Source organism: Podarcis filfolensis (genome assembly GCF_964270895.1).
Source record: "Podarcis filfolensis genome assembly, chromosome: 15".
NCBI lineage: Eukaryota > Metazoa > Chordata > Lepidosauria > Squamata > Lacertidae > Podarcis > Podarcis filfolensis.
Window position 1 is genome coordinate 43,060,610 of NC_139618.1, and position 27,780 is coordinate 43,088,389.

At 44.9% G+C, this 27,780-nt stretch overlaps 1 protein-coding gene across 1 annotated transcript in view; it reads right to left on the reverse strand.

The window, feature by feature from the left end:
- Positions 1–408: 408 nt before the first annotated feature.
- Positions 409–27,780, reverse strand: part of PIWIL2 (piwi like RNA-mediated gene silencing 2) — a 64,663-nt gene continuing 37,291 nt past the window's right edge. The window contains exons 15-23 of the mRNA XM_083588416.1: positions 25,253–25,366; positions 23,065–23,253; positions 20,890–20,991; positions 19,368–19,487; positions 19,032–19,120; positions 6,830–6,935; positions 5,627–5,880; positions 3,730–3,837; positions 409–1,142 (exon numbers count right to left, since the gene is read on the reverse strand). Of these exons, the coding sequence (XP_083444542.1) occupies positions 986–1,142; positions 3,730–3,837; positions 5,627–5,880; positions 6,830–6,935; positions 19,032–19,120; positions 19,368–19,487; positions 20,890–20,991; positions 23,065–23,253; positions 25,253–25,366 (1,239 nt within the window). The 3' untranslated portion in view covers positions 409–985. The remainder of the gene's footprint in view (positions 1,143–3,729; positions 3,838–5,626; positions 5,881–6,829; positions 6,936–19,031; positions 19,121–19,367; positions 19,488–20,889; positions 20,992–23,064; positions 23,254–25,252; positions 25,367–27,780) is intronic.

Below are 27,780 nucleotides of genomic sequence, written 5' to 3' on the forward strand. Positions count from 1 at the left end.
CAGAAAGATGTTGGAAAGCATAGGGGAGAGTATAGCACCCTGAGGCACTCCACACACCAAGGAGTGGTGCGATGACAACCCCCCCCAAGCGCCACCCTCTGTCCCCAACCAGAGAGAAACGAGCGCAGCCACTGAAGGACTGTGCCCTGGATCCCCACGTCGGCAAGGCGGTGGTCCAGGAGTTCGTGATCGACCATGTCGAAGGCTGCTAACAGGTCTAGAAGAATCAGCAGCCCCGACCCGCCACGATCTTTGGCAATGCATCTGAAATCCAGTTGAAAATATTCTTCATTTCAGAGATTTAACTATGTTAAACAACTCACAATCTACATAGTTAATACAGAGCAACTTGCAAAAACAGGCATTTAGTGGTATGGAGACTACATAAAGTTAGTTCAGCCAGATAAATATAGAAAGTTTTGTTTTTATTCCAGCCTAACAAAGGAATTTTTACCTTTAACAAAAAGAGAGAAAAGACACATTTCCTTTTAAAGAACATGATAGTATTAAGGTTAAAGTATATAACTATAGGAAAAAAAACCTTTAAATAATCCAACTGAAAAATCTTTAGATACTTGGGGAATGTCCATGGGTTGTTGTTGTTTTTAAAAAAGTTTTCTAGTATTATAACCACCTATTAAAACTAAAGCAAGATATGTATTAACTGAACATACACAATAACACAAAAATGAAAATTCCAGGCAATATTCACAAAGTTAAAATAGTTGCCAGCTATTAGCTATTTTGCTGAAATTAGGTTACCATTTATTACTTGTTACAAACTGCTGAAATTTGAAGAATAGTTGGGTATTCACTTTGAAGTAAACATGCATAGGACTGAGGACGCTAACAGCTACTGCAGAGCTCACGTGTGTGTTAGTGGTCCAAGGGCAGTATGTGCTGTCCAACAGGATGATTCTCCTCATCTCTGCCTTGGGGGACTGCCTTCTCTATGCTCCTGGCTGGAGTCAACAGGCTGGAGAAACTATAGGAAGAAGAGCTTTTCACTGAGCTCAATTGCTGGTTCATGGTGTAGAATTTGACCTGAGAGAAAGGCCAACTTGTGAGCATACTTGCAAGGAGCTGGCACTCTGATGGTTCCTGGCCAATTCCAGTATATGTGGCAAAGCTTGAAGGTCAGCCTGTTAAAAAAGGTGGGAGGGAGAGAGGATAATTCCCCCCCCCCAACAGAATATCAACCTTATTCTCTGGAAACTCCCCCCACCCCCCGTTCTAGAAGGAAGGATTGACCTTTAACAGTGACTGTGCTGATAAAGACCTAGGAAAATATACCTGCAGGGTGGATAAAAAACAATGATTTAAAATTTAAAAATCGGATTATTATTTTTAGTTTAATCAGATTTTTTTATTTAAATCAGATTTTTAAAATAAAATGCTTGTGGAAGAAAAGTCTTTCTAAAGATAGTTTTCTATTTAAGTTACATTATAGTTCAAAGGCTATTCATCAGGAAATAAGGATTTGTTTTAAGTTTTACATGTGTGCTAAAACTCAGTCTAAGTTTTTTTTAGATTGTTTAACCACATTGGTTAACAAACATGGATAAATATGCTATAATGTTACTGTTTTAGTTAAACGAATTGTCTAAATTGTTATTAAGAAAATGATTATTTTTCTCCTTCCAATAAAGTACAGCAGAAAAATTGTCCAAATATAAAGTTAACTTATTAAACCTCACAATAATTTCATAATTATATGTCTATGTATTTCTAATAGTATAACCAAATCAGTAATTTTTGATATAACTGTAAAAATTTATTATTCCAAAAATGAAGCCTTCATCTGGTTGTAAATATTAAGATTTTACCAGCAAGAATGAGTCTTTCTGTAAAAAAATGATTTAAATCAAGTCTTACTGAGTAGTGATTTAAATCGTGATTTAAATCGATTTGATTTAAATCAAACCCAACCTGCATACCTGCACATGGAATTAAAAGCTGCAGAGCTCTGCTTACAATTAACAAGAAACACAAAGGGAAATGGGAAGGAAAAAGTAATGGGGGAGTAACCCAAACAAAGGACAAGGGAGAAGGTGGCAAAAGCAGCACTGATGAGCAAAGTGGGAAGCAAGGGAGAACGAGGGGATATTTTAGGGGCCATTTAAGAGGTGACGGGAGAAGTTGTCAGACTTAAGAAGTGCCATTAATTATACCAGATAACTACTTTAGGCGCTATGTGGAGCCCCTGGATGCAAGAACCTGTAGTTTGGTTTAATTTGTACAGTGCTTCATCAGAAAGACACTTTATATAATATTTTCATTATTCACATTATTCTGGGGAGCTTCAAATCAGAGTTTCTCCATACTTAATCCAATTCAGTTCTGGGCAACAACAGTCACTTTATCATAGGGTTAAGAACTTTAGGATCATGGCCACGGTTAGTTCTATGAATATACTGCTCCACTGCTATCCAATGTGCATTCCAATATCCATAAGTACTGGGAGGAAGACGAGAGAAGCATGTGCAACTAGAGTGCTGTCTTCCACTTCAATTCCAAGCAAGGAAAGTATTTCTGGAAATGATTCTACAAGGATCTCAGCCAAACTGAGGCCGACAGATGTGAAAGAGTAAAATGCAGTGCCAGGTAAGGTACCTGCTGTTCAGACAGGATGATTAATTTAGGAGCTTCAGTGTTAAGCATTATTGAGCCACCTCTTTTACTCTGATAGCTCAGGGCAGGGGTGGGGAACCTTTCTGACTCCACAGGCCTGACCCCTATCAGGATCAGCCTCAGCAGCCTTATTTGACAGGTGGGTGGGGCTGCCTACCTATCAATCACCTGATGTTACAATGGCAGGTGGAAGATGGTTTTTGCCCCTTTGATTTTGCAAGGGATTCTGTGCAAACCCCTTGCAAAACTGAGCAGGGTTCAATGACAGTTAAATCCTGCTCTGTTTGGCTACTGGGTGTAGGATTGCACAGTCAATGTAGGATTTAACCCTGCCTATCAAATGATATCCTGAATGACACCAGCTGATGGCTAGGTGTGGTTTGGGGGAAATGGCCTCACGGGCCAACTTGAACACCCACAGATCAGAGATTCCCCACCCTCAGTTTAGCAGAGTAAAGGTTCAGAAGTCAACTCTAATTTCTTAGACATTTGTTTTATAAAATTTACTACATGTATCAGTCATCCTATGATTAGAGTTATCTGAGCAACAAACAATTAAAAGAAATAAAAAGAACAAAACCAATAAAACCAGAAGATGTACAAAAATAGGACAACTATTTGGAGTAGGGATTCGCAATCAGACAAAATCATGTAATAATATAATAAAGGGAGCAATCAAATCATCCCCATGGACCTAGAGCATCTAAAATCACAAAAAATACAGCAGAAAACAAACTAAAAGAATTTGGCTGGTGCTGAAAGACATTAAAGTTGGCACAAGGTGAGCCCCTGATCTTTCACTTTGGCAAAGCAAGCTAGTCAAAGCCCAAGCCTCCAGATGGGTTATCCTTAGAGCCATTATTCGGCACACTCAACTGTTCACCCTAGTCAAAGGACCATCTCACTATCAGAGCAGCAGTATAATACTTGCAATGGCAAGACATGAGAAAACACCCAATTTCTAATCTTTTAAAAAGTAATGATATAAATATTTATATATTACTTTATGTACATGTGAACTAAAAGCACACACACACACACACAAAAAAATCCCTAAGAGGAATTAAGAGATTACATCTAAACATGAAATGCACTCACCTCTGCAGGTGGTCAGGACTGAGGTTGGCAGTATTTCTTACACAGACATAGTGAGTTGGAATGCCACAACCTTGTCGTGCATAATGAGCCATCAAGTAAAAATCCACCCTAAGAATAATTTTTTTAAAAAATGCTATCAATATATATATATAATTATATATATACACACACAATATATATCAATAAAGATATATTTTTTATTTACAAGCAGCACGCAAGATAGTCAAGCAAGCAAGCAAGTGAGGGACTAACTCGATTCTTCAATCCCTCAAAAAGAATTTGGGAAACAGAGGGGCTTATTCAATACCATTAGGCCATCTAGATCACAAGTGTCTACATTTACTCGCAATACTTCTCCTGGTGTTTACAGGATTTTCTGCAGCCCTACCAAGAAATGCCAGCAGCTGAACCTGGGAGGTTTCACATGCAAACCATGTGCTCTGCTACTGAGCAGCAGCCCTTCCCCAACACCTTCTTGAGGGCACTGTCGCTGCTGACTTTAAAAAGCCCCTTGCCAACAAAAGAGAAGATCCTTACCTGTTGATCACATTGCAAGACTGGTTATTTGTCATGTACAGCCCTTAAGGGAGAGGGAAATCACTGACCAGTGGCCACCACTTCCCATGTGCCTGGCCATGTTGTCTGGTTGGCTTGGAGGCATTCAGGTAAACTTGAGAAGCACTATGCTCTTCAGGTAGCTTGGTTAAACCCAAATTATTTTTTCCCCAGAGGAAAATTTGATATCTAGCCACAAGGCATAGTAATTTACAACTTGTTGTCGCAGCTGCCAATGAGCAGCTTTTTATTCCCATCAGGTTAAATTTATGGCTCTTTCCTCTATCAAAAAGGGAAAGAGTGCAGAGATGAACACCAGTTTGACTGGCACAGATACCAGGAAGACAGAGGGTGTCATAGTATCTAGTCTGCCAAGGAGACCACCTAAAGATTTTCAACATAGTGAGAAGTTTCATACACAAATCTTTAAGATGTTCAATGAAGAACTCCAGAAGGGTTATTGCCAAAGACTGGAACCCTCTGGATTAAAGAGTAAAAGTTGATATTGAGGTACATTATGTAACCTGACTACATAGTTCTAGCATGCCACATTTCACCTGATTTATTCTATGGTGGTGGGAAGATGGAATTGGGTTCAGAGGAGGGCAACAAAGACTTTCAAGTGTTGGTTTGGAAAACAAACCCTATGAGGAAAGCTTAAGAGCACTGGAGGGAAGAGAAGACTGAGGGGGGAAACCAAAGCATCTTTCAAATACTCCGAGGGCTGTCACACAGAAGATAGTAAAGACTTCTCGGATGCCCCAAAGGACAGACTCATTTAATGGACTCAAGTTACAGGAGAGTACATTTTGGTTTAACAGTTTGAGAAAACAGACAGATCATTTCAGCAAAGGAACCTACACACAAACATGCTATACACAATGTCAATGAGCAAGAATAAACACATGTTCCTCTTTCCCCTCTTCACAAGTGGCTGGGACAAGAAGCTTGAAAGCTTTGACTTAGTAATGGACTATTGTGTCATATGGACCAACCAACTCTATTTGACATTAACTGTCTAGTTTCAAACAAGCCAACTTCAAACCAGTTACTGAAGTTAGTCTGTTTGACATGAACCACATTTAAGATTAAACACAGTTCCTGGTCTGCATGATATATGTATAACGAAGGCTAGAAGCAGAAACTTTCAAGATCCTTCCCCACCCACATGGAAGGAGGAAGCATGCAAAACTCAGTGTTCATTCCAATTTATTCATGTTGCACTAAACTGTGGCAAATATCTAAATCAATCAACTATAAGCAACAAATTCTTCTTACAAAAAGAGCAGAGTAGCCTGTGAAAATATGGAGAGAAAGGGCTGTGTGACTGCTTTTCACTCACCAATCTCGGCTGGTGATTGTGTGGTCTATCACTGTACCCGGAGACGGAGTGGAGAAGTGATCAGTGGCTGCCAAATACATGTTGGCACTGATTTTCTTCTGTACAACCATCACCACCATTTTAGGCTCATAATTCTCAAAAGCTTCAAAGCATTTCTCTAGCTGGGGGATTTCATAGCTCTCCACCATTTTCAGCTGGCTATCCGATACACCATCTCTGTAAACTACAATCTTTTCAGGGAGATCGTGGTTCACCTTCAAGAGACCAAACATGTAGGTTATGATGTTGTAATATATGCAGAGAGACCTGGATAACTCAGGCAAACATCTCCTCTGGGCACTCTAGATACCTCCAGTATACAGACACAAATGCACTGTCTTTATTTGTAACCCTTTCTGCTCTCATTCAAGATAATTAGTGCCATGGCTGACTGCAAAAAACTCAAAAAGAGTAAGTTGTATGGAGACTGCGGAAAGTTACTCCTGTGACTATACCTCTCCATTAAAAAGAACAGCACTTGTTACTTGGGTTTATAGGGCACTACCAACATTCTAGAGAATATTAGCAATATAAACAGGTCCCTGCCCAAAATTTGCAATCTATATTTCAGCAAGGAGTACCAAAAGCAAAGCTGCACCTCTAATTTTTGAAGGGCCTAGGCAGGCTACCCTCAGTGGTCCGCCCCCCCAACATGCATTCCGCCACTTGCTCCACCCAGCTGTGGCACTGCTGAAGCTGCTATTCTCAGCCTCACATGTAATCATGCTTGCCCTGAAGCAGTGAGGTGGGGGGTGGGGGTCACACAAGGGGCATCCGGCAACCTTCCCTTTGCTAGTGGGCTTATCCTAGCAGCAGGGGTACTGCAGTGGGGTGGGGAGCCAGGTGAACACCCTACAGCACTGCAATCAGATAAGACCATATGGGTGTGCGGCGAAGACCGGCTGCTTCTACAGAAGTGGGATTCTACAAGTGGGATTCTACAGAAGCAGCGCTGCAATGGGCCAGGAGCCCACTAAACAAGGGTAGATGGCTTTTCCTACTGCTAAGATACTGCACCTGATACCAGTGTGCAGGACAACCATATTGGTATCTCAGGACCAGCACAAATAAATATTTTTTCTTTTCAGTACAGGAAGTTATTAGGCTGGTCAGGCTTTCCTCAGTAGTTCATCCCTGCCAGAAAAAAACTTGTGTTTTCCTCACCTCATGAAACTTCTGCAGGGCACCCACCAAGCAGACCTTCAGGCTATCTACAATTTCTTGATGAGGCAGCTGGAATACTACTCTAGAGTACCATCTTGTCAAAGTGCTGGTGGTAGAAAAAAAAAAGGAGTAAATGCTAATGTTTAATTCAAGACACAAACCTAATTATGAATAATTAGGCCAAACTCTGGTAATTTCTCAGAATTATCAGTGCCCTAACAATACTCAAGTCCTCTCTCCTTATCTTTTAGTAGTTTAATATTCCTGCAATCATATGATTCAATAGTATAAGAAACAACCTAAATTTACAATCTGAGTAGCACAGCTTGCACATCGCTTTAAGACACAGTTAAGCTGAACTAGGGCTTTAAAAGCATTGCTAATGCACAGGAAGAAAAGTTTAGCTGCTTTGCTCCTCCCCTGCTCTCAAAGCACTATCCAGAAATAAGCATTGGTTTGACTTAGTGCTAGCAAAGAACAAACCTTAGTTATAGCTGCAGTGGTGGTGGAGTAAATCAGCTACAATTTTCTTTTTGTCCACTAACATTTTACACATTCACCTTTAAACCATAATTGCTCTTTATGGTGGTTTACAATTTTTATTTCATTTCAAATCTCTTTCCATGAGGGATCCTGAAGTGATTTAGAAGATGATCAAAACATAAAAATCAGTTGTATACACAAGGACAGGAACAACTGCATATATAAAAACAATTAAAACACACAAACAATATGCCAGACTATCCCTGCAAGACCTACCCTTCCCCCTGCCTCACCCCGATTTACAGCAACTGGCCTTGACACCAGACAGCTGGGTGGGAGGATAAATTCCCAGGCAGACACATCAGTCTTACGCCCTGCCACCAGCAGCAAGAGAGCAGCAGCAGATGGAACAACTGCAGAGCAGGTAGCAGAGAACAGTTTTACCATATTTCTGTTTTGCTTTTGCTTCTGGTCCTCCCTGGAAGGAGAGGAGACACCAGACCATCCCTGGAGGACCCACCAGACGTCTCAGTGGGGATTTAAAAAATGTTGCTGGCATCCATTTGTCTCAGGAGACAATGGAAGAGTGATGTGAATGATTTCTGGGCTAGGGAATAGGATGTTGGGTGTTGAGGCTTTATTTTTATCTGCTAGTGGGTGGGAATATTCTTTTGTTTATTGTGTGTGTACTGCTTTTTTACAAAAAACAAAAACACTGTTCTGGGGGTGGTGGATTTGTTTGTTTGTTTCCCCAATACATTGCATGGAATATTGATGTGTTATATGGCCCTCCCCCTCTCCTTCTATGGTATAATGTACAGTATAATGTGTTTTCATTGTAAGTTACTTGGAGACCATTTGGGTGACAAGCAATTAAAAAGTTTCAATACATTAGCAAACAAGCAAATATATACAAATATATATATATATACACACACACACACAATATATATACATATATATATACAATATATACAATATACAATGCATATATATATATATATATATATATATATATATATATATATATATACGAATATACATGTATACATACATGTATACAATACATTAATAAAATACATTCAAATCTACCACAGATTCCAACTGGGGTGTGGGTGGGTGTGTATTTGGAGTTCCAAAGGCTAGGCGTAATTCTAATATAGAATTACTGTTCTGCCCTATAGCAGAACGAACCTCCTGATAGGATGGTATCTGCTGAATGCCCTTTCTTGAAGAATGGAGTGATCAGCCAAGAGAGACAACCTTTTAGGTATTCTGGTCCCTAGTTTGATAGGGCTCTGTAATAATAATAATAATAATAATAATAATAATAATAATAATAATAATAATATTTATTTATACCCCGCCCTCCCCAGCCAAGGCTGGGCTCAGAGCGGCTTACAAGCAATAATAAAAACAAGTTGAATGATTACAACTTAAAAACAAAATTAAAATACAACATTAAAATATTGAAACATTAAAATATTAAAATGTAGCCTCCTCGCAGGAGGAGAAGGAAAAGAAAAAAGAAACAGAGGGAGGGAGGGAATCAAATTGGCTCCAAGCCAAAGGCCAGGCGGAACAACTCTGTCTTACCGGCCCTGCAGAAAGAAATCAGATCCTGCAGGGCCCTGGTCTCACGAGGCAGAGCGTTCCACCAGGCCGGAGCCAGAGTTGAAAAGGCCCTGGCTCTGGTTGAAGCCAATCTAACTTCCTTAGGGCCTGGGACCACTAGGGTGTTGCTATCTGTACACTAATAACAGCACCTTGAACATAACAGCAGCTAGTTGGCAGCCAGTACAGCAGCAGGTTAATATTGTTAAGTTGTGGGCGAACATAGCAGATGACACAGCGATTTCTCCAGAGCAGCTCTTTACTTGTAAGCTGGACAGAACTGAACAGCAAACAGCTCAGCCGGCCTGCTTTTATAGGCAGCCGGCTGTCAACATTGTAGCAACAACAACCCAGGGTTTCCCGCCTAAAATAACTGATGTGGACCTGAGTGAAAACTATCCACAGTATCTCCCTGCTGGCCCACGGTGAGAACGTCAATACATAACACCCCTCCCCATCGAGATAAGGCGTTAGTTACAATCGTAATGGTTTCCTTATATACAGCACTACACGTAATGGTTCAATTAGGCACAAAAGCATATCGGTTACATTTCCCATACTTAGACCAACGGTGATACATGTCCAACAACATAGTCCTTTAAATAAGTTGGGCGCTTGGAAACTCTGCCAGACCGCCGGGGACTGGTAGCCAAGTCCGGAGGGCCACACAAGTCTTGCTGAGGCTGTGGTGCGACCCTAGGTGGCGTTGAAACCAAATCCCCTGGATCTGCTGCTGTGGGTGGAGCCTCCGCAAGTGGAGTGGTCTGAGTCTGTGGTAAGTCTGGCAGACCCTCTGAAGCGGCTTGGTTCGGCTCCACGCTGGCAGTTTGCGAGGGAGGTGTAGGTGGAGCCTCGCCATCTGTAAGTGTCTCTTCTGGAGCCACAAGCGCAGTTGGGGGCACCACGGTAGTGTCCAAGTCCCCAACCCTGCGCCTAAGCTGGTCTATGTGCCGGCGCCACAAGCGCCCGTCTTCGAGTGCCACCTGGTACGAGCGAGGTCCAGTGACTCCCACTACTGTGGCTGGCACCCAAGGAATGTCCCCCACATAGTTCCGGGCAAAGACCTGGTTTCCTGGAACAAATGACCGTGGCACGTTGGCACAGCCTGGGGGTTCAGCCACGGCAAAGTCCAGGTGCAGCCGGTCGAGCGGTGACCTGAGGCGGCGGCCCATAAGCAGTTCAGCAGGACTCCGCCCTGTGGCCGCATGAGGGGTGATATGTTGCACGAACAAGTATTTGGCGACCTGCTCGTGCCAGTCTCCCCGGTCCAGGCGTGCCAGTGCCTCTTTTGCCAAGCGCACCATTCTCTCCGCTTGCCCGTTGCTGGATGGATGAAAGGGTGCCGTTAGGGCATGGTGGATGCCCAGTCCCAAAAGATACCGCTCAAAAGTGCCTGACGTGAACTGCGGTCCGCTGTCGGAGACAAGGACATCAGGACACCCATGCGTCGCAAACAGGCCTCGCAGCACCCAGATGACGGCCTCGGTAGTGGTGGAGGGCATCAGGGCCACCTCCAGCCATTTGGAATAGGCGTCCACCACTACCATAAAGGTCCGGCCGTGAAAGGGGCCAGCCAGATCGATCTGCACCCTCGACCAGGGTGTCTTTGGCGTCTCCCAGGTGTGTCCCTTAGCTGCCGGTGGTGCAGGCCTCGACTCTTGGCACGCTTGACAGGCAGACACCCAGGCAGTGATGGCATCGTCCATGTTAGGCCACCAGACGTAACACCGAGCCAACGCCTTCATTTTGACAATTCCCGGGTGGCCAACGTGCAAAGCCTCCAGGACGCGCTGACGGAGTCCCTGGGGAATCACGACGCGGTCTCCCCACAGCAGACAGCCGTGATGAGCCGAGAGTTCATGTTGTCTGGTTGCGAAGGGCTGGAACTCCGATGCAAAAGGCCCTTGTGGCCACCCCCTCCACACCCAGTTGAGCACCCGGCTGATGGTGCAATCCTGGACAGATGCGGAGGCCACAGTGGCAGCCGATACAGGCGCTGCCAGAAGATCCTCAATCAGGAGGAGCGATGAAGCTGGAGCCGGGTCTTCCACAAATGCTGGAAGAGGGCAACGGCTGAGGGCGTCGGCAAGGCCCATCGATTTCCCCGGGCGATGGACGAGCCGGTAGTGGTAGGCAGCCAGGAAAACAGTCCATCGCAGCATGCGTGGCGAGAGGACCGGTGGAGTTGGACGATCACCGGCGAGGAGGCCCAGGAGCGGCTTGTGGTCAGTGATGAGGTCAAAAGTCCTGCCATAGAGGTATTCATGGAACCTCTTCACTCCAGCCACAAGTGCCAGTGCCTCCTTGTCGAGCTGGCTGTAATTCCGTTCCGTCGGAGATAGCGTCCTGGAAAAGTAGGCGAGCGGTGCTTCTCTTCCGTCTGGAAAACGGTGACTAAGGACAGCGCCGATGCCAAAAGGTGAGGCGTTGCAGGCAAGGACCAGCGGCCTGGATTCACTGTACTGTACCAGCACACGGTCCGATGAAAGGAGAGCCTTGACCGCGTTGAAGGCCGCCGTCTCTCCCAATGACCCCAGGACCAAGGCGTCTTTGTGCTGAGGAGTTGGTGAAGAGGCTCAGCCACCGTGGCTTTGTGGGGCAGGAACATGTTATAAAAGTTCAGCAGCCCCAGGAACGCCTGCAACTCCGTCTTGTTCTTTGGGATGGGGGCCTGTTGGATAGCGTGGATCTTAGATGTGGTCGGGTGAAGGCCGGAGGCGTCGATAAGATAGCCCAGGAACTCTACCTGTGGAACGGCGATCTGGCACTTCTCCCTCTTTACCTTGAGCCCGGCCTCTTGGAACCTGGTCAGCACGGCACGGAGGCGTTCGAACAGCTGCTGGTGTGAGTCTGCAGACACCAAGATGTCATCAAAATATGGTACCACGCCCGGAAGCCCTTGCAGGAGACGCTCCATAAGGCTTTGGAAGATGCCAGGAGCCACACTCACCCCGAACTGCAACCGGCGGCAACGGAATGCCCCTCGGTGGGTGACAATCGTCTGGGCTTCAGCAGTGGCATCATCGACGGGCAGTTGTTGATAGGCTTGGGCAAGGTCCAGCTTAGCGAAGACCTTACCCTCACCCAGGGAATGCAGCAGGTGTTGGACAACAGGAACCGGATAAGCGTGCTGCTGAAGTGCCTTGTTGATCGTGCACTTGTAGTCAGCGCAGATTCTCACCGACCCGTCTGGCTTGACAGGCGTGACGATGGGGGTTTCCCACTTGGCGTGGTCAACTGGCTCCAAAACTCCTTGGGCGATCAGCTTGTCCAGTTGTTCGTCCACCTTAGCCTTGAAAGCAAAGGGAACCCGGCGTGGCTTTAGCTTGATGGGGGCGACTTGTGGATCAAGGCTAAAGGAGATGGGCGTACCTGTATACTGCCCCAAAGTGCCGTCAAAAACCTCGGCAAAGTCTTTGACCAGACCCTCAGTCTCTGTGTTAGAGATGCAGTTGGTGCCAGTGACTTCCAGGCCGAGGGCATCAAACCAGTCTAGCCCTAGGAGGCTTGGCCGCTGACCTTCAACCACCACCAACCGGAGCAGGCTCGAAAAATCCTTGAAGGCGATCCGGAACCGGCCAACGCCTACCACGGGAATGTCGTTTCCCTGGTAGTCTCTCAGGTGTACGCGGTGAGAGTCGAGTTGCCTTTTGGACACTCTGGGCACCAGTCTTTTGATGGTGCTCCAAGACACGATGGACAGGGCAGACCCGGTATCAATCTCCATGTCACATGGAGCTCCTTCAATGAGCACCTTGACATTCAGCTTGCGTTGTGTAGGCGAGTCGGTTTGGCCAATCGTGGTTCCAGACAGGCAGCGGCAGTTGGTGAGAGCGAAACAGCTTTCCTTGGCAGACTAGAGTGAAGACTTGGACTTGCAAGTCGGTGAAGGGGGGGTGTCAGACGGAGCCGATCGGCAGACCTTAGCGATGTGGCCCCTTCTGGAACACTTCCTACAGATGGCGTCTCTGACTCGACACTTGGCACGGGAATGGTTGCCTCCGCAGCCGGCACATTCCGGTTGGCCCTTGGACTTCTGTTGGAACTTCCTGTGCTCCCGCTTTGTCTGGTGCACGTCATCGTCCTCACTGGAGGATGCCTCATCACTGCTGGCCTCTTCATGATGCACTGGAACTGGCTTCCTAGCAAGACGCGGGCTGCTGGACTTGCGGATCTCCTGGGCGGAGCGTTCAGCAGCTTCTGAGGCCACAGCCTCCTCAATGGCTTTCTGTAGCGTGAGGTCTGGCTTGGTGAGGAGACGTCGTTGCAGATGGATGTCCCGGACCCCGCAGACGATTCGATCCATCAGGGCATCGTCTAAGTCTCGGAACTCGCAGTGCATTGCAGCCTGTCGCAGGGCGGTGGTGTAGTTGTTGATTGACTTCCCCTCTGCCTGGTTCTGGTGGTAGAACGCATGGCGGGCAGCAATCTTGGACGGCTTTGGTGCGTAGTGGTTGCGGAGCTTCTCTTGGATCGTGTCCCACGGTGTTGCCTGGACTGCTTCAGGCGCAACCAATGCTTGGGCCGTCTCAAACACCTCAGGCCCACAGAGGCTGAGGAACAGGCCCCGCTTACGCTCCTGTAATACTTGCGTCAGCTCGTTGGCTTAGAGGTAGCAGTCGAACCGAGCAAGGTAGGAGTCCCATGATTCAGAGTCTGGGGCAAACGGTGGTAGAGGCACAAGTGAAGCCATGATTCCGATGCCAGCGTGAAGGGCAATGGATGGAACACTGTGCTCTAGCCAGAACGGTCAGCTCTGAATTGGTTCTGTTCAGTGATTTCGCTCAGTGATTCAGCTCAGTGATTCAGCTCTGCTCAGAGGTGGCTGCATCTGGCTGTGCTCTGATGTCCATTTATCCCATCCCCGTCGCCAGTGTTAAGTTGTGGGCGAACATAGCAGATGACACAGCGATTTCTCCAGAGCAGCTCCTTACTTGTAAGCTGGACAGAACTGAACAGCAAACAGCTCAGCCGGCCTGCTTTTATAGGCAGCCGGCTGTCAACATTGTAGCAACAACAACCCAGGGTTTCCCGCCTAAAATAACTGATGTGGACCTGAATGAAAACTATCTACAGTATCTCCCTGCTGGCAATACATAACAAATATAATGCTGATATTATGCCCAGTGAACAGTAAAAGCTACCACATTTTTCACTAGCTACAACCTCTAGATCATCCTGAAGGGCAGCCCCAGAAAGCTCATTGCAAAAATCCAAACTTAGAATTTAAAATGACGTGTAAAAGAGAAGACTGATTTGTTTTCCCAATTCCTGTTAGACCTTTATGAATCAATTCCCATGAGTAGACTATAAGAGGTTGTACTTTAAAAATAATTTAAAAAGGTCATACAAAATTCTGCAAAATAAATGTTACCAAATGGGATCTGATGACCAGATATGTAGTCCATGTACAACTACAGATCACTGTCAAACAAAACCAAGATAAATAAACCATAGGTATGTGAATGCGAGGAAGGCAGTGACGGGTACTATTTGTAGCATAGATATAATGGTTATGTCTATGCTATGAACTATCTTGGAATATACAGCTATCCAATATTAAATATACAGCTATCCAATATTAAATTGCAAGCCTTTAAATCAGCAAAAGCTATTTTGAAATTCGCTGCTTGTAAAGGTGGAAATCTGGTTAACCCAGCTCTATCTATAAAGCAAAATCAATGGCCCAGCTTTTATATGGTGCAGAGGTTTGGGGTACCTCAAATGTCTCTGGTTTGGAATCCCCACAGAATTATTTTTTAAGAATCCTTTTAGGTTTACCCAAAGACATGCAATCTGCCATGGTTAGGTTGGCGACTTGTATGTTGAGCACAGAGAGCCAAATAGATAAAAGAATCCTCTGCTACTGGTCTAGAATTCAACAGATGGACAACACTAAGCTACCAAAAAAATGCCTGATTGAGCTCTCGAATGGATTACCCCTTAAAAACTGGGCACATCATGCTGCCCAACTGATGGGCAAATATGACCTCTCAATGACTGAGATCAAGTAACTTTCCTTATATTTCCAGAAAAATATTTTCAAATGACCCATAAGGGCAGTGGCAACTAAAAATGACCTAAACTCTATGTACACATCCACATGCACCCCATTATATTTTAAACTTAGAGAGGTCCACGAACATACACCTTATTTCAATGAACTGACTTTTGTACAACTTGGGAAAGCTTTTACAGAGTTACGATTAAATACAATAAACTCTGCTTATAGAGATGGGAGACACAGAGGCATACCAACAAACGACCGTGTTTGCATTAGGGGATGCCCTGAATTAGAGGTCTTTATGCATTATATATCACGCTGCCCCTTATATAATGAAGCAAGAGAACAATTTTTAGCACCTATAATGACAAGGTCCCCTGGCCAGAACACCTCTGACATGATTTTATATCTCCTCACATAGATAAGTATGTGACCTGGTGTGTAGCACTCTTTGCAACTGCCGCTAGGAAAACTAGAGCAAATTATATAGCCAAGATAGCCACCAACTGTAAAGGAGATGAACTTATTTGACCCTATCTACATCAAGCTATATTCTATCTTTATCACCAAACTCCGAATATAATTGCACATTGTATTAATTAACATTATTTTTTAATATATTAGTGGCCATGTGGTGATTTTAGCATATAAATGTTATTGTTTAATGTCTTAACCTGTATATTAAGGTACTTTTATAGCTCTGTTTAGAGTAGGTAATGTCTGGATAATATAAATATTTTAAGTTTTTTTGTATTAATTCAGCATATTTTCTTTTAATTGTTGAATGATCCTGTGGCAGCCTTTGGCTATATAAAACTGGCTGGCTGACTGACTGACTAATGGTTAAACAAGACAGGGTTACAAAGCATGAATCCTATTACACCAAGAAAAAGTAATTAAAGTATTCAAATGCCCTGAGTTACTGTATCAGCCATCAGTTGTACACTCATTGCCCAAGCTGCCCTCCTGTACTCAGATATAGGCAGGCAATGATTGTCATTTATTATCTTTATTATCTTGTAATACCTGCCCCAAAGGAAATGCATCACAAAGAGACACCTCGCCTCAGAAGTTTAAACATAATGAAAAATGAACAACACACAGTCATCTAAAGCAATACTGACAAATTACTAACTGCAACTAGTAAAGGTAAAGGGACCCCTGACCATTAGGTCCAGTCGCTGACGACTGGGGCTGCGGCGCTCATCTTGCTTTACTGGCCGAGGGAGCCAGTGTACAGCTTCCAGGTCATGTGGCCAGCATGATTAAGCCGCTTCTGGCGAACCAGAGCAGCGCACGGAAACACCGTTTACCTTCCCGCCGGAGCGGCACCTTTTTATCTACTTGCACTTTGACGTGCTTTTGAACTGCTAGGTGGGCAGGAGCAGGGACCGAGCAACGGGAGCTCATCCCATCGCGGGGATTCGAACCGCCGACCTTCTGATCAGCAAGTCCTAGGCTCTGTGGTTTAACCCACAGCGCCACCTGCAACTACTATCAGCAGTCAAATGCAAATTCACACCCAAAGCTTTCCCGAATAAACATGTTCACACTGCTCATAAGCACAATGAATTAGAAACAAATCAGCGATCAATGCAATTGGAACAAGCCACTGTCAGATGTCAGGCATGCAGTTAAAAAGCAGTGATAGGTAGGTTTACCATATTTTGAAGAGCCAAAAAGAGGACACCTTTTTGGACTTCTACTTTTAACGACGGATCGCTATGACGACTTTCATTTTAAATAACCCTACTATATGTAGGCTATAGAAGCTATGATATATTGCTAGTAGCAATGTTCTTAACTTTCCACAACCAAATAATCATACGACATTTTGCTCTCTTACTTGCCACATGAAAGTATTGGGACTCATGTTCCCATCTTTGGGAACATCAGTGTGCACATCTCAATTTATTAAACTGTTGAACATGTACATATGGACTCTCGTGAAGGGCAGGGAGATGTTAACTCTTGCCTTCTCAGACTCCTTCTCTAAGATCCCGTAGCTGAGCCAGTGAGTCAGCCACAAGAGAATGGATTTATACAGTATGTAGCTAGTTTAAGATGCTGCTCTGTTCTGTGATTCTCTGTTGAAGACTAGCTTAGATCTGAGTCTAATGCACTAGGATTTTTTTCTGGGGTTACTGTAAACAAACAAACAACAACAAGCAACCCCCCCCGACATTTTGCCCAATTTAAAAAATCTGCCCAGATGGAAATTTTAATCAGAGAAAAGAGTGCATGTCCGGGAAATAGAGGACATCTGGAAACCCTATCACAGAGATTATTAAAATACAAGCAACCTGTGAAGCTGAATCTCTGAATCCCATGAAAGCATAAGAGCCTACTAGATCAGGTCAAAGGTCCGTTTAATCCAGAACTCTCTTCTCATGGTGGCCAACCAGAGGCCTATGGGAAGCCCGCAAGCAGAACCTAAGCACAACAGAACAGTCCCTATCTGCAATTCCCAGCAATTGGTATTCAGAGGCATAAAAGCTGTTCCTTTTAAAAAGAAAAGAAAAAAGCAGCAGCTACAGGAGGGGAGACATGCAACCTGGATCCAGACTGCAGCATGGGATGAGGGAGACGAGAGATTAGCCCTTTTCCTGTTGAAAACTGCATCACAGAGCCGGAAGACAATTTTGAGAATGAAGAACTAAACAAATCCCTTCCACACTCCAGTATCAATCTACCATATTTTTCACTCCATAAGACGCACCCGGCCATAAGACGCACCTAGTTTTAGAAGAGAACAAGAAAAAAAAATATTCTCTCCCTCTCTGCTCAGCGCCTCTCCATCAAAGCGGGAGGAGAAACGGGGCACTGCGCTGAGAGGGAAAGCTGCGCAGCGCCTCTCCAGCGAAAGCAACGCAAAGCCTCCGGAGCGTAGTGGAAGCGCTCCCGCTGCGCTCGGGAGGCTTCGGGCGGCTATCCCTGAAGCCAGGAGAGCAAGAGGGATTGGTGTGTACCAATCCCTCTTGCTCTCCTGGCTTCAGCGAAAGCTGCGCAGCCTGCATTTGCTCCATAAGGCACACACACATTTCCCCTTGCTTTTTAGGAGGGGGAAAGTGCGTCTTATAGAGCGAAAAATACAGTATATTGGGCTTGCAAAAAAAAGGGAAGAAAAAAAAGAATCCCAGGTATCAGATTCAAAAATGAATTTAGTGCCATGTCCTGAAAGTCCCAAGCATTCATAGAGCTTGCCTTAAATGCAAGGTGACCATGACAACCTCCAGACTCTTATCTAGCTTCAATTCTGCACCCCCAGATCCCCCTCTACCCGGCCCCAACCTCCTTTTAACTCCCACCTACTTTTTGGGCTGGAGTGCCAGAGAGAAGGAAGGGTGGTTCCCTTCTCACCTACCAGAAATGACATAAATTGCCATACGTCCAAAATTTCCTGGAAATAGTTGGCAATCGACGGTCAGAAGCTGTGTCTGGGCGGAAATCGATGAAGCATCCCAGAAAATCTGGACATATGGCAACCCGTGTCTGCAGTGTCGTTTTTGACAATTTTCCTTAAAAACAGTTCAAAAACTGTCCAGATTTCCACTTTTTGAAATATGGCAAACCTACATTTACCAGAGGGTACTATGCTTGCCACACTGCATCCAAAACAGGGAGGGAGTGGAGAATGAAATTTCTTTTCCTTTCCAGCCTGCTACCACTGCCATGGCACTTATTATTCTCTAGTGTAATACAGGCAAGGGGAGTGGAGACATGAAGAGGGAGACTGGAGCCTTAAGAGCAGTGCTATTTTTCTAGAAAAAGAGGCAGTAACTCACCATGAACACCTCCCTCATTCTCTTAGAATGGCAATGACGCCCACCTGAGTGCTGGCTGAAAAAAAAGTCCTGCATAAGAGGTATGAATTCATCCTGGCTTGGAAATGAGTGGAGCTATTTCCTGATTTCTAAGAAAGTAGTTGTGCTATATCTAAACTTTTCTGAAACACTGGTCAAAGGATACATGGAACTCAAATCTTCATCCACAGCTGTTAACAATGGCTGCTCGGGACACAACAGTGAGCACAGTTCTGGAACAGACTTTCATTCCCAGACACCAAAAAGTTAAAGGTCTTTCCAAACAAACTATACTTACTGATTGATGCTTGCCACAAAGCCAACCACAGAACGCTTTCCCTTACTGGGGTCATGATACACATCCATGCCAATTGCCATCAACTTTTTCTGGAAAGCAAAAAAATATTTTTTTATAAAAAAAATCCCGTTGCAGTGCAGTAGTTAGTGTGTCCATAATTCAAAACTGCAATCAATACAGACAGATTTTTTTAAAAAAACAACAACACTACACTGGAGAAAGCACTGGAATTAAAAGAGACAAAGTTGCAACCTTGTTGCATGATCTGCAATCTCACTATGGTATGCTTACCAATTAAGTTTTCCCCAAGTAAAAGTAAGTTTTTATATAACTTACCAGAGGGATGTCCACACCCCAGAGTTCGCCACCTAGCTTACAATTTATCTGCAGCAGAATTTTCTGTGCTATGCTCCTAAATTTGCTAGGATTGGTTGTAATTGTTCGAACATTAATAACCTGATGGAAGAAGAACATATTGAGCACCATTAACACCAAGCAAAACATTAACCAATCACCCTTCATCCACCTTCCATTTGAACGCTAACCAGCCTATTGTGTAGAGTTGGAAAGGCCCATAAGAGTCATCTAGTCCAACTCCCAGCAGTGCAGGAATCTTTTGCCTAAAGACTCTTGAGCTCTTAGTCCTTAAGAGTCTCATGTTCCACCATCTGAGCTATCCAAGGAACGACCACCTACAATAAGCTCCTCTCTATCATCTTACTTACCTTCAGATTATTCTTAGTATGATCTCTAACCCTCCTTCTGTGCTTGGGTGTGTGAGAGATAGAAGGGGAGAAGGGAAATAGGAAGGGAGGAAAGAAGAGGCTTAAAGGTGGCAAGGTTTATTTATTTATTTTTTAAACACGGCTCCCAGCACCTTTCAGCCTGCCTGGAAAAGAAGCTTATGGCCGCGGCATATGGTCTGTGCCTGCTCTGTGGTTTGCTGTCCCCTGCAGGAGACAGGGGAGAGCTGAGTCAGCAAAGTTGGCTTCATGCAGTTTATCATCAGGGCAGATATTTTGAACCGGTTATCACAATGTGATTTCAAACCGGTTTTCAACAATATACACCAGTCTGAAGATATACAATGTCTGATCTTGGTGGTTTTTGTATGGAAGAGCATTTCACAAGATGGGAACCAACATGAAGGTCTTGCTCCTCATCAGTGTCTGTGACACCTTGCACAGCTGTGGCAATCTGGAACAAGCCCTCAGATGCTGCACAGAGCATGTGGGGATAAACATAATAATAATAATATAATAATAATAATTTATCACTTATACCCCAACCATCTGGCCGGGCCTCCCCAGCTACTCTGGGCGGCTCCCAACAGAACACTAAAAACATGATAAAAGATCAAACATTAAAAACCTCCCTAAACATATGGAGGAAGGCAGTCCTTAACATACTCTAAACCAAAACATTTATATTTCTTCTTTCCTCTGCTCCTTTTAGAGTTGTTGCAGGTTAAGTGGGGAAAATATTGAATAAAACTTGATGGAAAACTACACAGAAGCATCCTATTTTATGTGAATGTTGTTGCTTAGCAGTCTCAATGGGCAACGCTTTGTATCCAATCCAAAAAGTTTCCCGTTTATGAAAAAGCAGTACAGCATGAAGAAAGAAAGATAGGAATATTCCTAAAGAAAAGTACTATATGGGAATACAAGAATCTTTCATAGATTGTGCAAACAAAGTCCATAAGGGGCCCTACAGTTGCCCTCCTTCCAGGCATATGCAGACCCAGGAGTTGGGTGGATTCTGGATGCACATCTGATGTTCATGCAAGCCTTCAGGTAGGCATGGGTGCCCAAAGCATTATCAGCATAAGAATTATGCAGTCAACTATTTGACTTACCTGAGAAGGTATCGGAGATTGTATACAGCACAATTTTTTAATGGCCCCATACAAGTCATCTTTAGTCCCAGTGATAATGCAAACTACCAACTGTAGAGTTTCCTTTAAAAAATGGGAGGGGGAGGGACTACTGGTTAGACTTACAAAAGAATAACATTACCACATCAAAAACTATAACATTAAATGCTATAATGATGGGGAACTGTATCAAAGCTAGTATGGTGTAGTGGTTAGTATGTTGGACTAGGGCCTGGGCGCTCAGGGTTCAAAGCCCCACTTGGCCATGAAGTTCACTGGGTGACCTTGGGCCAGTCCCTGCCTCTCAGCCTAATTTTCTCACAGAGTTGTTGTAGGGATTAAATGAGGAGAGGTAGAACCGTGCACACCACATTGGGCTTCTTGGAGAAAAAAAGTGGGATATAAAAGCAGTAAATAAAATAAATAATGAAAGAGCTAAAATTGTTTACAGGAAATACTCTAGTTGCATAATCATGTTCTAAATGTACAAGCTGTGAAACAGCAGGCTGACTGCTATATTGACCAACGTTTAATGGTATTTATGCAGCACAAAATTTCATCAAAGAACATGAGCATTCACAGTTTTCAATCTGGCTATGACTTTATGGCAAATAAAGGTAAAGGTAAAGGGACCCCTGACCAGTTGTGGACAACTCTGGGGTTGCGGTGCTCATCTCGCTTTACTGGCCGAGGGAGCCAGCGTACAGCTTCTGGGTCATGTGGGTCATGTGGCCTGCATTCTGGCGAACCAGAGCAGCGCACAGAAACACCCTTTACCTTCCCGCCAGAGCAGTACCTATCTACTTGCACTTTGACGTGCTTTCGAACTGCTAGGCTGGCAGAAGCAGGGACCGAGTAACGGGAGCTCACCCCGTCGCGGGGATTGGAACCGCCGACCTTCTGATCAGCAAGTCCTAGGCTCTGTGGCTTAACCCACTGCCACCCGCGTCCCTATGGGCAAATAAAATACCCATAATAGTCTAACCTAGGATTTTGACAACATGTTCACAATTGAGTTAAAAAATGGATTTTCAGGGTGCTCTAAATATTTTTCCCAAACCTACAATGCTTAACTATGCATTAACCCTCTCATCAGCTGCTTCACTTTTACTCAACCAGGACTGTTTCTTTCCAGCCAAATCAGTGTGAAGACATTACTATGCCATGTAGCCAGATGTGATTGTGCAATGAAGTTATAAAAGCCAATTTAAAGCAAAGCAATGAATTATCCCCTCTTTCCGAAGAGATGAAAGTGGTTGCCCAATCCCACAAAAAAAACTGATAAGAGTTTGCTTCCCCCATGTTGGGGCTCAGTATCAATTTTACCTGGCAATTTTGGATTAAGATAAATACACCCAACATGGTACTACTAGAAAAACAGCCTCTCCATGCAGAGTTCTTCCCAATATTATGATCACTTTCAGCTTGCCTCATCACAGGCTGCTACTGCTGCTGGTGACAGGCAGGAAACCTCATAACATTGGGCACTGGAGTGTTTTGCCTCACTCCAACAAGAAGGCAGAGAACTTGACATGAAGATTTCATCAGCAGACTGTTGTGTTCATAATATATAATTCTGCCCTTGTTATTAATAATAATTAAATTTGTATACCACCCTATACCTGCAGGTTTGTATACCACCCTATACCTGCAGTTTTCAGGTTCACAGGATAAAATCAGAATACAAAACCACAAAATACATAATCAAAATAAAAACAAAACACCTCAACAACCCCCAATAACATCTGTCTCCTGTAGAATGTTGACTAGACCATGAAACCACACCGTTTCCCATCATATTCAGGCTACTAGAAAACCTGGAATGCTAAAGAAGCTTATTATACAGAAGTTAATTGGATAAATGCCAAGTCAATTTATACTTCGGGTGACAGGATATTATGGAGACATTTGTTGTATATTACAGAGCAACCCAGCAAACTTCATTATATTTAAGCTGGCAGTTTTAGCCAATTATTGTTTCCCATAAGGCTTCAGTGGAATGTAGAAGACACGAGATGCACAGAACTGCACCTACAACCATTAATACTTCTACTCATTAGATGTCCACTACTATATCTACAATAAAATGCCCTTTGTTGCTATTTCAGCAATACCAACTAGAAAGTTTCAATACTCAAAACTCCGTTATGAAAATACCTCACTACTTAGTAGTGATTTGAGAGCTCTGGCGTAAGTCTCTATTCGGTCATCCTTCAATTCATTCCAAGCAGGGGGAGTTATCTGGATACCAAGTGAGCCAGAGATCTTCTGCATCATGCTGACCAGTTCACGTGCTTGCTCTATTGTCCGCTTCGGATAAAACAGTGCCCAGTAATGAACTGGAATCTAAGAAGAGAACTGAAGTCAGCATACGTAGTGCAGCCTCTTCCAACTCAAAAGGATTGATACAGACTACTCACAAAACCTCTTATGATCTTATCACTACTAGGTTCAACTATTCACTTCTATCACTAAACAGACCCCAAACAATGGTAGGTAGGAATCTTCTTCTCCATTGCCTGCCAAGGAAGTCCACCCATATTTCCTGCTCTATAAGTAGAAAGACAGGTGGAAAAATTGGTAGATTTCTGCTTGGAGATCAGGGGTGGCTCACCCCATTTTGCCACCCAAGGCAAAATGGCAATTGTTGCCTCCTGCCCCCCTCCTACATCCCCACCATTTCCACTGTCATACCATGCCCCTCTCCACACACTTCCACCACTGGAAAACACTGGCTCTCCCCAAACTCGGTGGGAGTCAGGCATTCCACAAAGCGTTGCTGCTTGGCTTCTCCAGCAGGGGTCAGGAAAGCCAAGCAATAATGCCATGTGCCACAACGCCTCCCTCTCACCATTGAGGGGGACATTCTTCCAGTGGCAGAAGCAATGGGAATGACTGCAGGGAGGAATGCGGAGAAGAAAAAACGCCATGGTGCATCTGCAACCGCATAACCGGATGCCTTCATCGGCCCCAGATGCAACAAAACACGTCTATCCCATATCGGTTTCTACAGCCACAGTAGGCGCTGTAACCTTCCAACAGTTTGACTTCATCACCAAAAACGCACTCCTCCATTATCTCCTGAGACAGAAGGATGCCAACCATTTCAGATCTGTCATGTAAAAATAAAGATAGCTGTGTTAACCGTCTCACTAGTGCAGTCATACCTCATGCTACGTTTGCTTCATGTTACATTCTTTCATGTTACGTCCCGTGGCGACCTGGAAGTACTGGAAAGGGTTACTTCCGGGTTTCACCGCTCACACAGAAGCACTAAATCTCGCTTCGTGCATGCACACAAGCACCAAATTGCACCAAGCACCTGCACAGATATGGCGCTTCAGGTTGCGCTCTTTTCATGTTGCGAACGGGCTTCTGGAACGGATCCCGTTCGCAACCAGAACCCACTGTATGTGGATTCACAGCTCCTTGGGGTGAACATGAGCTAGTCTCTCCTCTGAATGTCAGTTGAAGAGGGCATTTTCAGGCATTCCAAAGGCTTGTACAGCTGTTTGTTGCAGTGGCCCTGGCTACAAGCTCCTCAGGCTAATGGTGCCTCTGGGGCTGGCCAGGGGTACTGGTTGCCAGGAGCTGAGGTGGTCTTGATGTAAAGAAGCAAGTGGATGAGGGAGCCCAGCCAGCTAGTCCACCAACTCTTGCTGTTGGGAACGGACGGACAAGTGGGAGGCTGGGCAGGCAGGCACTGTGCTAGCCTTTCTTGTGCTTGCTGCGTGCAATGCCTTCCTGGGAGCTGAGTATCCAGCACTGACAGGAAGCCTTTCCGCCATGCAAGCCCAGAGGTACCTGCTGCTGCCACTGCTTCCTACCAAAGTGAGTACTTCCAAGGCCTCACATTCACCTTTGGCAGTCTCCATAAGGCCACTACTGCTGGGGCATCTTCTTCCCAGGCCCTTGTGGGGCAGTATGAGGTGGCACCTCTATTTGGGGTGGGGGGAGGGGCCTCACAGACCAGGGGCAGCTGCAGCAGCTGCCCAGAGGACTCCCAAGGAGAGGGGGGAGGGAAGAGGAGGCTGAGAGAACACTACACAAGGGAGGGTGTTCCAAAAGGGGTGAGGGGCTGCCAGCTCTGTAGGCAAGGTGTGGGCTTCTGAGGCTCAGAGCACATTTCTCCTTAGGGGAGCTGCAGAAAGAATGTAGTTGGTCAAGGGAGCTGTGGACTGAAAAAGGTTGAAAAACTCTGTTCTAGTTCATTAACCCAAAATCATCTCTGGTCCAGAGGAAGGTGTTCTTTCAAATATTCTAGAAGGCAATCTGGGAAACAGAGAAGAATGTGGGATCTACTATATCAGTGTGGAATTTTATCAGTGTCTAAGATCAAACTTACTGCAGAGATGCAGGCCTCTCTGACTACTTCTTTGGACCAGTTTAGGTCTTCTGATGTATTGAAGGAGGTATTCTTCAGGTTGATTCTTTCCATGGGGAGAATACGTCCTTTTGTCTAGTACAGTAGATTCCATAAGAGGGAAGCAGGACCAGGGAAACAAATAGGTTGAAGGATAGCATATTTCTGCTTAGGTTAGTCACACAAAAGCTTGAATCTCTTCAACAATGAACAACAACCCCAAAATATTAGATTCCCCATACACTTAAACAGCTAAGTTTAAGTGTGTACGCACACACTGAAGAAGTATGCATGCACACGAAAGCTCATACCAATAACAAACTTAGTTGGTCTCTAAGGTGCTACTGGAAGGATTTTTTTTATTTTGCTTCAGCTAATGGTCAGCCATTTGTCTAGGTGGAAAATGACGCCCAGGGTAGCTTCTCCCCTAAATTGTGTCATGGTGGTGATGCAACTGCAGAGACAGATCGCTAGCCAGAGATTTTTATGAGCTGCCTACGATGCATTCCACCAGGATTGGCGGCCTGTGAGCAAAATGACTACTGAAACTAGGGGCCTTCTAATTACCACCACTCTTGACGGCTTCCAGAAGCATAGGGTTAACTCCATAGTGAACAACGCAGCATTTGTAAACTTTTTTGCAGAATATTTTATGCTGTAACTATTATTTGAACTCTAATTATCATTAAAATATTTGTGTGTTAACTGGCCTGTTCTTCTTTATCATAGAATAGAAAGGGACCCTGAGGATCCTCTAATCCAACCTCCTACAATGCAGGAATAGGCAGCTGTCCCTTACGGGGATCGAACCTGCAACCTTGGTGTTATCAGCACCAAGCTCTAACCAACCAAGCTATCCAGCTGATAATTAAGAACTATGCTACAACTTAAATGTTTTCTTTTTATTGTGTTTTAAAGATTGCAACCAACAGAGTTTTGCTACCTGAAGAATTTATCTGTAACTAGGATAACTTTCTCTAGAAGTATGAATACACCATCTGCAGCAATATGCATAAAGAGAAAATGTTTCATGGGCAAGTAACATAAGGGACAGACTGAAGATCATGGTCAGACCATTATCTGGTTAAGCCTGACTGATAGTGGCAAATCCCCTGTTTAAGAGGTGTGGACCCATTTGGATGGCCTGCCCTCAAAGACTTAGAATCATAGAATCATAGAGTTGGAAGAGACCACAAGGGCCATCGAGTCCAACCCCCTGCCAAGCAGGAAACACCATCAGAGCACTCCTGACATATGGTTGTCAAGCCTCTGCTTAAAGACCTCCAAAGGAGGAGACTCCACCACACTCCTTGGCAGCAAATTCCACTGTCGAACTTAAGGAACTTTATGTGTCCCTGAATGCTCCAGGGGATTTCCCAGTGGAGAAAACTGGTGATCCTGTTGAAGCCTTGGTCTCCCTATGCAATGGCAAGATGAAGCAGGTGATTGACACAATTGCTCCCATCTGACCATGTGCTCCCTTGACCCCTACTGGGTCCAGAGGTTGCTTAACACTTCGCTGGGTGAGGTAGTGGTTCCTACTGTACTGAGAGGCTTTCTGGGGAAGGTCATGGCGGGGCAGCTGCAGGCATTCTTGGAGAACAGAGATTATTTAAAACCATTCAGAGTTCAAGCCTGGCCATGGAACTGAGTCAGCCGTGGTTGCTCTGATGGATGACCTTTGCAGAGAGCGGGACAGGGGGAGTGCAACTTTACTCCTGCTTTTGAACTCGTCAGCTTTTGATACCATCAGCCATGATAATTGTCCTGGACTGGCTCTGGGGAATGAAGATTCGGGGCACTGTTTTACAGTGGTTCCAATCCTACCTTCAAAAGCGAGTCCAGGGAGTAGCATTGGGAGAATGGCTACATTATGGGTGCTGCGGGGGACTCGCTTATGCCCAGTGCTATTTAATATCTACATGAAGCCATTGGGAGGGATCATTAGGCGTTTGGAGGTGAGGTGCCACCAGTATGCTGATGATATTCAGCTCCATTTCTCCATAACATGTGAATCAGGAGAGGCAGTGCAATTCCCCGAGCCACTGCATGGATGCAGTGGTGAAATGGATGAGGAAAAGCAAGCCAAGCTTGAATCCTGGCAAGACGGAAGCACCGTGGGGTGAGTAGCTCCTATGTCTGAGTAACTGGTCAGCTGCCTACCCTGGATGAGACAGCACTCCCCCTGAAGGAGCAGATTCACAGTTTGGGGGTGAAGTTTGGGGATCCAGCTCTGTCACTGGAAGCTCAGATAGCCTTTTACCAACTGGTTTGACAGCTATGGCCATTCCTGGACTGGGAAAGCTCTGCCAAGGAAGTTCCTGTGTTGGTTACTGCAAGACTGGATTACTGCAATGCACTCTATGTGGGGCTTCCCTTGTGCTTGATCTGGAAGCTGCAGTTGGTGCAGAATGCTGCAGCACAAATGCTGACAGGAGGGAGGCCTTGTCAGCATCTAACGCCTGTGTTCAGAGATCGGCACTGGTTGCCCATTTGCTACAGGACCAAGT